Below are 12,339 nucleotides of genomic sequence, written 5' to 3' on the forward strand. Positions count from 1 at the left end.
TCTTCCACTGCACCTTTTGCACTCTTCAAATGTGGATTCATCTGAGCTCATATCGATTTGTGGATGAGGTAGATTCTTCACCAGAGCACACAGCATAACCTGAAGTCCGTAGAAACAAAAATAAACGTCTTACTCTGCAGATGGAACAGTAAGTCAGTGGGCAGACTCATCAGGTTCTGTGGAGTTATACAAAAATTATAATATTTGAGCTGTTAAATGTGATAATTTAATTCAATTAATGAAACTGTCTGCTTACTGTATGTGAATATCGTGTGTATGATGATTAAACTGAACACAGGGGGCGACACTGAGCAGCAGCAGCAGCAGAAGAAGAAGAAGACGTTTCCGGTTAAAGCCGGAAGAAGCAGACGCGCCAAAACTGAAGAAGTTGTTGATCCTGTCAGAAGTCAGAAGGTCCGTTTGTCAAATTTCATGAATATCTGCATAAAAATCTTTAGTCGAAATGAACCCGACGTCCGCTTTTTTCTCCAAACTGAGAAAACTGGCGCTGACTTTGGAGTCAGAAACGGCCGAGCTCCAACAGTTGTTTGAAAACCGCAACGACGACGACGAAGGTTGAACGAACTTCAAAATAACAACAAATATGAGTTTTAGAATATTACGAAGACGAAATAAACGAGTTTCTCCTGATTTCAGAAAGCAGCAGCAGATCGATGAGAGCGTTTCACAAGCTGAACTGTGAAGTGGGAACTCTGAAGGTTGGAGAAACAAGTTCTTCACATCAGATAATCCAAACACTACACCGTCAATGTAAAAATGTGTGGTGACAATAGATGCATTCAGTTAAAAGGCCCAAACAAATCAACTGCAACTGAATATTTTATTTAGAAAATGGTTTTGATTGGTTAATTACAAGTGGATGCATTACAGGAAGCTACATAGTTAAGTTACTTAGGCAGAAAGTGAAAAATAGGTATCTGTGATGGTTAGACGTTTTCTCATTCATTATAATCAGGGATTTGAATTCATAAAAATAAAAATTATAACTGTATTGTTCAGCCACTTTCTGACACACCATCTTAATAGTACGTCAGTTTTGTTTAAAAAAAATATATCTGGATCACGTGGAGCTTTAAATTGAATGCACTCATGGACACAGGTCTTTCTTAATGCAGGAGGAGATCCAGGGTGAGTTGGCTAAGCAGAAAACACGGGAGAACGAGATGAACAACTTCCTTAAGGCCAGCATAGTGATGCAGCAGAAGGTCACCAAGGACATCCAGATACTGAAGGGACAGTGGGAGAAATACGGGTATGAGGCTCCCAAAGACACTCCAACAACCAGTAAGTACTACTTCTATTAGTTTACAATACAAATAAACATGACATGAAGGATACATAGAATAGTCAGACATTTAGATGACAAAAAAATACAACAATAATAAATACACACAAATGAAAACGTGTGTGTTTTTTATGTGCACGGCAAAGCAAGTGACAGTACTGTTCTTGACTATTTCCTTCAGGAAACTGAACTGAAAATGTCTTTTTGTTGTGGTTCCCCTTACACAGAGGGCAAGGATCAACGGTTAGAGGCAGGAGATAAAGAAGCTGATGAGAATGAAGCCAACTCAGCAGGAGAAGAAGAAGAAGAAGAGGAGGAGGAGGAGGGAGGCCAGGGGGAGGATGGAGATCAATGTGTGAAAATGGGGCTGCCGCCTTTTACTGACGTGCTGCGGACCCCACAGCTCTCTGATTTTGGCTTGTCTGAGGTACAGCTGAAAAGAACTCTGGCTGGGACACAGTGGTGCTCTGAAGTGCCTCCTATGCCTGAAATGATCCTCCCCCAACCCTCACTCAACACACCTGCACCACCACCCATGCCCATAACTCCCAAACGTGTCCTACGGATGGATGATGAGGAGCTTCAGACACCCCAGATGCATGACTTTGGCATCTCAGAGCACACCATGTGCCTGAACAACGAATTTACGATGGATCTGTTCAGGAAAAACATTGGAAAGCCCCGAAGGTAGAATAATAGAATATAGATTACATGATCTCTGTTTATGCGTACCTCTCTCAAAAAGTTCTTCATTCAAAATGACTCTGAGCTTGATTCTAAAATGGTTCTAAAAAAATGTGAGCACAGCAGATCCAACAAAGACTCCTTTCACCAGTTACCCGTGTCTTTTTGGCATTTTATTACGTTTCAGAACCGATCTCCCTTTATGACCAAACTGGTTGAAATCCCAGTTTCTCAATCTCAACCTGTCTCAAAGTCTCAACTACAAACCAAGTGACTGCTGGCTTGAGGAGATCGGGCGTGATGAGCTGCTGCCCCTTTTTAAGACACCTTTTTAAGACAGCTTTTAAATTGCTATTTGAATCATTGGGTTTTACTTTTGTGTTATTTCCTTATTGTTTTATCAGTTCACCCACACATTTGTCTCTCTCTCTGGTTATTCTTGTCTTGTTAATTAACACTTTGTGTCTTTTATTACTTTTTTGCTTTTCTATGCAGCACTTTATCTTTATATAAATAAAGCTATTATTTAAGTTATTAGTATCAGTTAACCGTCAGTGTCCTCTGTTTTGACAGCCCACAAGACAAACCTCTACCACCGATGGACTCTTTAAAGGAGAGCTTACACATCAACGGTAATCATCTATGACCACAATCTACAATGACTGATACCTTTGGCTTTTCCTGCTTTCCTGTTTTGTCTCCCACTATTCATTTTCCTCATTGTCAGCTTAATAGACCTGATTGTGTCCAAATTTGTAACGTTACAACAACTTGGCTTACATGAAATCATTTTTTACTTAATTATGAGTCTCTTGCCCTTAGCAACTTCGACTCAATATTTTATTCTAGCTGCTTTTAATAATGCTAATGTAAGAACGTAGACTTTTTGGTGGCACCTTCTCTCATATTAAATCATTTTGACAAAATAGAGCACTGAAATAAAGGTTTTGTCATCATTGCCACCAGCAGAGAACTTGAACTTGGAGTCCCCTGAACCACCAGTGATTTGTACACCGGGATTCAAAATCAAAAAGTCAAGTGGAAACTCCTGCCTGCCTTTGGCAGTCAGTGGTGACCCAGAATCACCCGGTCACCCTGGACACTTGCCTACCACCCCTGAGGTGCCAGCATTTAAAACCCCATACATGAAATGGCTTGTCAGCAACAAAAAGGTATAAAGGTGTATATGTGTGTAACATTTATATATTATATTTAACATGACTGACATTTATTTTCCTCATCTTGTGCTCATTTGTGTGTTTTCACAGAGTGTACAGCAGCCTGAGCAGGTCGACGTGCAGGGAGAGGACAACAGTTACGCCTTCAAACTTGTAACACCCACCCATGATGGAGCAGCCAGCTCCAAACACGACTGGGACTACAATGTGCCAGAGATATCCATCCTGGGTGTGGAGGACAAGCAGCTGCCGGAAATGCCAACCCTGGAGTCTGTTCTTGGAAACTCTCTACAAACTGTAAGAAAAAGATATTATTTTATTTAATGATTCATAAACCCAACGGTAGCCCTGTGACCAAAGCTGAGGATTTGCTGAAGCAGTGATAAAAGGAGCTCATAAACTTTGGTTTAATGTTTACCTCCCAGAGAAGTGCAAAAATCCCAAAGATTTGTGGTCAGGAGAAAGTGAGCAAGGAGCCTACTGTCAAAAGTCTGGAGCTGGACGGCCCCACGCAAGATTTCAGTTTGGGGACACCTCGCATCAGGATGGACTACGAAGAGCCCACCACCCCAGAGATGCCCGACCTCAGCTCTATTACACAGGACATCTGTAAAGTAGGTTGTTTGGGCCCAATAAAAACACATCCTGTCTGATTAACTATAGATGTTTTACATTGCTGAAAATTTTGATTTCCTCGCCTCCAAATGAGTCTTTGGTTTTATTTTATCACTTTAAATCATTTTGACTTATTCAGAATGTCAAAACTGTACGTGATATGGAAACATTCAGCCTTCCTGTCTTGTGCTTCTTGTGTGCCCTTTTCGCAAATGTCTTGTCTTTTGTAGCTTGTGTCCCAGGCTCAGTTGAAAAAGGCTGATGTGACCTATGTGCAGAAAGAAAATCCAGAGAAAACAACAAAGACAAGCTTTAGGTGAGGGTGGCAAAGCCTTCATCAAGTTTGTTTATCAACCTCCTATTTCTGGACTTGCTACCCTTTTAATATTATCTGTTGCTAACCAACTATTCAGTTTTTCACAATCATCACATTGATGAACCTTAATGCAAAATATAAACAATGGAAGGAGTTTTAAATATAATTCTAGTTTATAGCAATGTCTATAGTTTACATTTTTTATTGCAATACTTTCCCCAACCACCAGTGGGCCCACTGGTTGGAAACCACCACCACCACTTATTCCCAAATCTGTTTTTGATTAAGATTTAAGATGTTCTTTCCCACAGAGCTGCAATTCTGCCGGTGGTGTCGGAGAACGAGTTCCAGAGCTTACCCAGCTACCTGAAGCAGATGACGCTGCACAATCTCAACCAGGCAGTTAACAAAATCAACAAATTTACAGCAGACTTGCCCGGTCAGTACGGTTAAGTCATCAGCATCTAAAGTGAACAGTGAATAATAACCATCATATTACCAAAGTGGGGGGCAGACCATCCGATGAGGGACTCATTTGTGTAGTTCTTAATGCCTGGCTGTATGTTTGGCTTATTGTAGAATGTATTTGAAAACATTTTAATCTGTGATAAGGGACGTAAAACCTTTGGGCAGTACTGTGCATAAGATAGATTAGAAACTGACATTCACTGGATTTATATTAATGGATGATCATAGGAACAAAGAACAGACAGACACACAATTAGTCTGGTACCTCAAATTTATTGTTGTTCTCTGTCTCCCTCTGCAGGAGAGAAGACTGAGTTCCACATGGAAGAACTGAAGAAGATTACCAATGTTGGAACCAAGACCCCCGTGTACATCCTCTGTCTAACTGAGCTCAAGAGGCTGGATGTTGTGAAGGAAGCAAAAAACAAGACTGTTTTCAAGATATGCATGAAAACATAATAAAAGTTGCCTGGATAATTAGCAGATGTCTGATTTGGAGCTGAAATCAAGTCTCATCCAGACTCTCCAGACCTGCTTTTTTTGTGTGTGTGTGTAAATAGTTCTGATGCTCAACTGGTCTGTAATTTGCACTCGATGGACCTGAATATAAACTGACTTGTACATAATAAATCGTGACACTAATCATTAAGGGTCCAATTTACCTCTTTGTCACTGCATATATTTTACAATATTGCCACAAAGCTGCCCAAAACTGAGCCTGATTTCAGAGCTGTAGGTCAAAAAAACACCCAGATGTATATATTTTTTAGCAGATATGGATGAATCAGTCCAAAGTGATCAGAGAAACAATAAAAAAAAAAACTAACTTAAAATAGATGCAAAATGGAAACAAGGAGACACAACACTATTTAAAAAAAATACACATTCACATTGAAAACAGCCCCAAAAGCAATCCACAACTGCAAAACAACCAACAAAGAGACAAAACGACAATGTTTTATTTGGGGGGGGGTTTACATGCCTTTTGCCCCGGGCCCGGACTACCACAGTAATCCTTTACCTGTGCACACTGAAGGCCACGCTGGAGTTTGATAATGTGGTAGATGTGACCTAAAGGAGGAAGACTAACCTCATGACTGCCATGTTGTCACCGATGCTAACAGCAGTAAACCAGTCTGCCGATGCTAAAAGCCACTTTTATCGTTACATTAAATAATTAGTACTCAAACATTAAATCCAGCGGTGACTTCCTGTTGTCCGTCCTTTCTTTTTAAAAAACGATAATTCAAATAATTATTTGTTTTTGTTGTTGTCTTTTTTTCACCGCCGTGTTTACATTCATTAGCTAACATGGCTAACCGTTAGCGTCGTTGTAGCCCCGCGTGAGTGAAGCTCCTATTTTAGTGACGTAGCCTCGGAGCGCATCCAATCAGATCGCGGCATGCAAACGACCGTTAATGACGTTACTACAGTTTTTTTTTTCCGCCCCTCTCGTCGTCCGCCATTTTGGGAGTCAAAACAGCCAGCAGAACAGCAGCGCACACCTCCACGCTCCTCCGTGGCCTTACTATGGTTCACACGTGTGTGGTGGCCGGCTGCAGGAACAGAAGGACACCGGGCACCAGCTTATCTTTCTACCGTTTCCCCCGGGACCCGGAGAGGAAGCAGCGGTGGATCGCGGCGGTGAACCGGGAGGGCTGGGTGCCGAACGACGGCAGCCGGCTGTGTAGTACTCACTTCATCTCAGGTAAATAAACGTCCGTCGGTCAGCGGGATCCATCAGCATGTGCTTAACTTTAATGTTTGCTGTAATCAGGGAGCCACGCAGTTGTTTTTCCTTCCACTTTAATCGATGCTCATTATCGATTCATTTTTACTAACAGATAGACCTTTTGTAAAAAAGGAAAATAAATTAGTTTGAATGATGTTAATTTAACATGTGAATCATTACATATTAATTTCATTTATTTCAAAAATGTATACAAAAAACAACTTAGTGATTGTTTTTTTGTCATTTATAAAACTGAAAATTAAGTTTCCATTTAAAGGCCCCCTAAAATAATAAAATAATGCCGGTAACAGTCTCCCACAGTCCAAGTTTACATCTTCAGCTGTCTTGTTTTGTTCAACCTAAGATATCCAGCTGATCTCTGAAGAAGAATTGTCGAAGATTTTTATCTGAAAAACAGCTCCTTGATTTTCAGACAGAGCTAAGAAAACCGCAGTGGGAAGACTGTACTGACTTGGACATAAGCAAACTTTCATTTTTTCCACATTTTCAGATTTTCTTTTATCACCTCCCCTTTTTCTACATGCAGGTAAACAGGTAAAAAATCCACGGTCACCAGATTATGTTCCCTCAGTGTTCACGACAGCTCCCTTATCACCGGAGATGAAGGAGCCAGGTGCCTTAGAGATCCTGGACAAGCAGGAAGCCCGTGTGGAGGCGGCCAACGCTTTGTTGTTCCTCCAGGGCCAGGGCAGGTCTGTGGTGGGGGAGCGGGCCCTGGAAGGGCATCCTGAGGAGAGAGAGCAGGAGGCCAGCGTGGAGGACGGCGCGTCCTCCTCCATCAGCACTGATGACGACGAAGAGGATGACGATGACGACGACGATGATGAATCTGCGAGTGACAACAAGAAGGGAAAGTTTGCACAGACATCAGACGTGCAGGTTAATTTTGACGACATCCTGAAAGCCCTGAAAAAGGAGAACCAGGCTCTCAGGGAGTCTGTGGAGAAAATGTCCCTCTCTGAGAACTCCTTGAGGAACGATGCAGAGAAAGTAAAGTTTTACACTGGCTTACCCAATTACTTTGTCTTGGAAACAGTCATGTGGCTGCTGGCCCCTCACATGGATGGGATGAAGAACGTCAAGCTCTCCAAGTTCCAGCAGCTGCTGCTGACACTGATGCGACTCCGTCTGGACCTCCGCAATCAAGACCTGGCCTACCGCTTTGGCGTGAAAGTTGGCACAGTAACCAGAACAGTGCATCGAATGGTCAACATCATGTCCTCCACTCTGGTGCCGACGGCTGTCTTTTGGCCCTCTAGAGCCGAACTCCGGAAAAACCTGCCTGCAGCTCTCCGCACCTCCCACCCTGACTGTGCTGTTATCATAGACTGTTTCACGGTGCCTTTTGAGGAGTCTGTTTCTCGGGGCAACCAGCAGCAGCAGCAGAGGGAGGTGTCAACGTCTCAGGGGATGGGAACAAGTTATAATGTGTTAAAGTATCTGATTGGTGTTGCTCCTCAAGGTGTGGTCACCTTTGTGTCCAGAGGTGTCCTGGGAAACGTCAGCGACAAGAGCCTCGCTGAGGGCTGCGGGTTTCTGTGCAAGCTTCTCCCAGGTGACATTGTCTTGGCCAGTCGCAATCTGGACATTGCAGATTCTGTGGCCGCCCGTGGAGCCCTTTTTAAAATCGCTGGCAGCTCGGAAGACTCACCACTGGCTGATGTTTCCTCTGAGACAGTGAGTGTGCAGAGGCATGTGGAGAGGGTGATCTCCATGGTGAAGCAGAGGTACGCCATGCTCACGGGCCCCGTTGAGAGCCCCTTCACCACGGCCCCAGAGCGCACGTCGAACCTCTCAACCTTTGATAAGATTGTGCAAGTTGCCTGTGCCTTAAACAACCTGTGCATCTCTGCTGCTCCGCTAGAGTGAATCATACAGAAATGCCTAGTGCTCCTTAATGCTGATCAGCCACTTAAGTTCCCTTTACTGCTTTGGACCTTATTCCATGCTCTTCCACTAGATCCCTGTGTCAACAGTACGGTGATTACTGCAGAATAATTCATTTAGACTTTTAATTCTCACTCGTTATGTGTGTGACTCTCTGTTATCTGGGCCACTTCATACTTGGAAATAGGAGCACTTCTCCCAAGTCCAGAAAGTACATTGCTAAGATGTGATGTCATTAAGTTATGCAACTCAACTGACAAGGAATTGCAACAAAGGGAGAAATTGTTATTTCATGATTTAGGTTTTGATTGAGAACTATTTTTAAACTGATCTTTGTGAGTATTTGTAAATACTGTGGCACATACACTTCAGTTCCCTCTAAGACAAGCTCTGTGCCATGCTGGCGTCTGCAGGTTTCTCTTTACAGCAGCTGACTTTACTTTGGATTGCTTTCTCCTCTGTAGTGGAAAAAGGTTTCTTGGTTAAATCAGGAGTCTTTTCCCTGCTTGTAAATCAAGAACAGCACACTCGATATCAAAAATATACAACGTGTTAAGATAACAAGAACAGCATGCTTGGTTATGCAGCTCCTGGATAAGAGTCTCTTCTGCCTGTTCCCCTTGCAGGGGCAGAAACATGTCCTGATTATTGTGGGTTTTGATGGAGAAGCAGTATTTTGGTGTTGTTACGCACATTATTTCCAGCCAGGTAGAGTTTTAACACTTAACAGGCAAACTCTCGCGTCTATGTGCTGTGTTCTCACAGCTTATTTCTTTTGGTTTTTGACAACCTCTTCCTGGTTGACCGCACATGATGGAACAGCAGATGTTCTCTTTAACTGGGCCTCGTTGTTGGTGATGATTTTCACACAGAATAAACAGCCCTCCCTGCAGAAACTTACTGAAGTGGACTACAGAAGATAAACAGGATTCTCTGTGTTAGGCCAGGTGGATTCTTGTCCACTCAGTTCTTCAATCTGGGCTGTATAATTAAAAATGATGTCAATATTTACCACCCCACACTGCTGTTAAACAACATTTGTGCCACAAAAATGTTTTCATTGTTTAATATATATAATTAAATTCAGTCTCTCCAAAATGAACAGGCCTTCATACTCAAGACAAAGTTAGAGATTTCTAAAAAAAAAAAAAAAAAAAGCTCTTTGTTCTGGTGAGGAAGGTCAGGAAAGTGTTGTCTGACCCAAGTTTCCAGGTTTGTTTCAGGGAGCAAGACATGTTCTCTGCTGTCTCACAAAGAAAATGATTTTAATTGGCTTGAATTTGTGTGATGGAATTTAGCGCTGATCTAGTTTACATGCTGCTACGATTTTTTCCAGTCGCACTGAATCAAAGGATCATTACAAGTGACTGGAAGAAATGTCCTTTGGGAAGATTTTCCAAAGGCCAATCAGTGCTCCTTCTGTTAGAAACTGAAGAGCTGTTGACGAGGTTCGATGAGCAGTTTGTTCAGATTAGCTTCGGTTCGGATAATGTACCTTTAATTTGTGACAGATTAATTCTCCTCGGGTTTGTTCGGCCTCTTCTCTTCTAATTGATTGTAACCATGTTGAACCCATGAGTACATACCACAGAAATGTGTCTGTGTCGAGTACAAGGCTGGAGGCTTAAATGTGTTTTTCTTTTATGCTTTTAATAGTCATCAGATATGGGTTTACATGTAGTCATATATTCTGAAAGGTGTGTTTTTATATAATGTGTATTTCCAGGAAAACATCTCATTAGCTGCGTGAAGCGAGACCCTGCTTGTTGAAATGCGTCTTCTGTTGTCCTGCATTGCTGGTGCCTTAGTTTGTAAAGCTGGTGCTGCCGTTACAGCTCAGCCTGTGTTTTGTACGGATATTTATTTTTGAATCATAGACCCTTTTCTGGTTTGGTGACAACGTTAAATGTGTGTAAACAGTCACCACTCAAGTATAAAGCGTCTTTTATCCTTATTCACTTAGCTTTCTGTGAGTGTGTAAACACTAAGAAATTCCTTCATTGCTGTTGTACATTGTTCCTGATTGTATGAACTCCAAATGATGCCACGTCTCACAAGAATAATGACTTGGCTCTTAAATAGAAGGTTTGAAGCATTAATCATTGAAAAAGGAGATGGCTGACACGAAACCAGTCGGTGCCAGGTGTTGCTTTGTATTGGGTTCATGGGTGCAGAAAGGCATGTTGTGGTACCCCAAACGTGGAATGTGCCTTCTGTTCTCAAACTCCTGGATGCCGCCCTCTTCCTCCTCTTCCCCCTCCTAGCTGTGTCCTCCCTGCTCTTGGGATTCATTAAGTACATCAAACTCGTCTTCTCTCCACCTGTGATGTTTTATTGCTCCCTTTTTCAGGTTTGTCACTGCTAATGTTAAGTCGTCCGTTTAGTCCAAACCAAACAGAAACGTGGCGTTTATCAGCAGGAATACATTGAAGAACCTGAAATCGGTTTTAATTCTGGTGATTGCATGGCATTTAAACAAAGTAATTTTTTAAAAAAGTGGTCCTCATACATTGTCATGAAAAACTATGACTTTGGATCTGATTTTGATTTATTATTTTGGCTGCCTCTAAAAGCATGAAGTTCACCACTTCCTGCAGAGAATGGTTATCAGAGGAGACCAGTCAAATAGCAGCACTGAATCAATGAAGTTCATTTTTATTTAACATGATGGGGCCGAGACGTTACAGTATTAAACAGAGAAACAGGACAGCTCACACCGAGACTCTGGGCGAGCTGTTGGGGAGAAATGGGAGAGCAGGAATGACTGCTGTTGTCTTCGAGCACTGTCAGACTGGTTGTTACATTGCTATTATATTAACCAATCACTAACAATCATAATGATAATTATGATGATGACAGTCGAGTAATGGGGGGAACGTTTGGCTCCTGCAGACGAGCGACATTGAGGAAAACACAAATAACTGGTGAGAGAAAGTTAATGACACGCAGTGGTTGGATGTTAACGGGACATCGAGGTCGTGCTCAGTGAATCTTTGGATTTCTCCCAGCAGCCTCGGCCTGGCTCAGCTGATCATAACTCAGTAATGTCTCCGGTCTCACCTTTAGCCTTTCTTATATTCATTAGATCCCGTTGGGTGGATGATTTGTTGGCTGTGAAAAGTCAAAAATGCCCGTGAGGATCCTGAGAGTTAAACTGGAGGAGAAGGGCCGCCTGACTTCTATTAGTACAGCTCGACTGACAATTGAATTCCTTTCACAATTATTCCAGTCTGTTTTTTAATTATAAGGGACATTAATCAGCGGTTCACTTTCCATCAACTCTGATATAATTAAAACTTGTAATGAAACCTGTGCAGAGACAATCTGTATCTGATGTGAACCTTAATCCTGTTTTTGATCAATCATCTCTACACTTCTATTTCTGCCTGTTTGCCTTTTGTTGTTATGAGTGCATGTGCCTCCACGATGTGTGACCTCTAAAGGTTTAATTCCTTCAGTTTTCCTTCATGATTTGCCTCTGTAACTGAAAATTAAACGTTTGGAAAATGCTGCCGAGGCTTCTTCTCCTCCTTTAGTGTGTCTGTTTGTGCCTTCAGGTGTTGAAGTGCTGTGTGTCCCCGCTCTGCTCCATGTGTTTGACATTATGATAACAGAGAATAGACCTTTTATTTGCCTTCACACTGATTCATGGCCTTTGGCTCGTTGGTAAAGATTCCTTCCCAAAGCCAGAGAGGAGTGACTGAGTAATGTATGAGGATTTTTTTCATTTATCAGAGAAATGCTTTGGAGGAAGCCCCGCCTGGAATATGTGCGGTCAGAGAGGAGGAAAAGGAAAGAGCTCTCACTCTGCTGCAGCCTCCTGTTACTACATCTGATGCAAAGAGCATCCACTTTCATCAGCTTTCTTTTTCCATTTGTGCCATTAGAATCACGTCAAACTTTCTGTAGAGTCCCACTCTTCTAAAAACACACTTAGATTTTCTCTTGTTTTTTTTTTTTTCACTCTACAGAAATTACTCTGCTACTGATTAATACTGAAAGAAAAATGACTTTGATGCGTCTTTTATTCCATTTCAGATATGAACAGTTAGTGCTGCTTTTGTCACGTCATAATTAAAACCGTAAATTTCTCATTTGTGTCTGTGGATAATTATAAAGGAAAACTTTATGT

The 12,339-nt window shown here is 42.0% G+C and overlaps 2 protein-coding genes across 3 annotated transcripts; both read left to right on the top strand.

The window, feature by feature from the left end:
- Positions 1–374: 374 nt before the first annotated feature.
- Positions 375–5,203, top strand: ska3 (spindle and kinetochore associated complex subunit 3). 2 transcript variants are annotated; one of them, XM_029530716.1, is made up of 11 exons: positions 375–575; positions 658–719; positions 1,137–1,305; positions 1,534–1,993; positions 2,564–2,622; positions 2,957–3,162; positions 3,259–3,465; positions 3,594–3,782; positions 4,014–4,099; positions 4,411–4,538; positions 4,869–5,203. In XM_029530716.1, exons 1-11 carry the CDS (start codon positions 464–466, stop codon positions 5,024–5,026), a joined length of 1,836 nt encoding a protein of 611 aa, XP_029386576.1. In that variant the 5' UTR covers positions 375–463; the 3' UTR covers positions 5,027–5,203. The 2 variants fall into 2 exon arrangements, with proteins under 2 accessions (XP_029386576.1, XP_029386577.1); XM_029530717.1 differs by having other exon boundaries at positions 2,960–3,162.
- An 831-nt stretch (positions 5,204–6,034) lies between these two features.
- On the top strand, positions 6,035–12,026 carry LOC115061835 (uncharacterized). The gene is made up of 2 exons (XM_029530355.1): positions 6,035–6,275; positions 6,847–12,026. The coding sequence occupies exons 1-2, from the start codon at positions 6,098–6,100 to the stop codon at positions 8,187–8,189; spliced, it is 1,521 nt and encodes a 506-aa protein (XP_029386215.1). The 5' UTR covers positions 6,035–6,097; the 3' UTR covers positions 8,190–12,026.
- Positions 12,027–12,339: the final 313 nt, after the last annotated feature.

This window comes from Echeneis naucrates, chromosome 21 (genome assembly GCF_900963305.1).
Source record: "Echeneis naucrates chromosome 21, fEcheNa1.1, whole genome shotgun sequence".
NCBI lineage: Eukaryota > Metazoa > Chordata > Actinopteri > Carangiformes > Echeneidae > Echeneis > Echeneis naucrates.

Excerpts from the sequence above, each read along its gene's own strand:
- ska3 (XM_029530716.1), top strand. The coding sequence starts at position 464 with ATGAACCCGACGTCCGCTTTTTTCTCCAAACTGAGAAAACTGGCGCTG. Across the intron at positions 576-657 it reads CCGCAACGACGACGACGAAG|AAAGCAGCAGCAGATCGATG; the intron begins GTTGAACGAACT and ends TCCTGATTTCAG. Across the intron at positions 4,539-4,868 it reads ATTTACAGCAGACTTGCCCG|GAGAGAAGACTGAGTTCCAC; the intron begins GTCAGTACGGTT and ends CTCCCTCTGCAG.
- LOC115061835 (XM_029530355.1), top strand. The coding sequence starts at position 6,098 with ATGGTTCACACGTGTGTGGTGGCCGGCTGCAGGAACAGAAGGACACCG. Across the intron at positions 6,276-6,846 it reads TAGTACTCACTTCATCTCAG|GTAAACAGGTAAAAAATCCA; the intron begins GTAAATAAACGT and ends TTCTACATGCAG.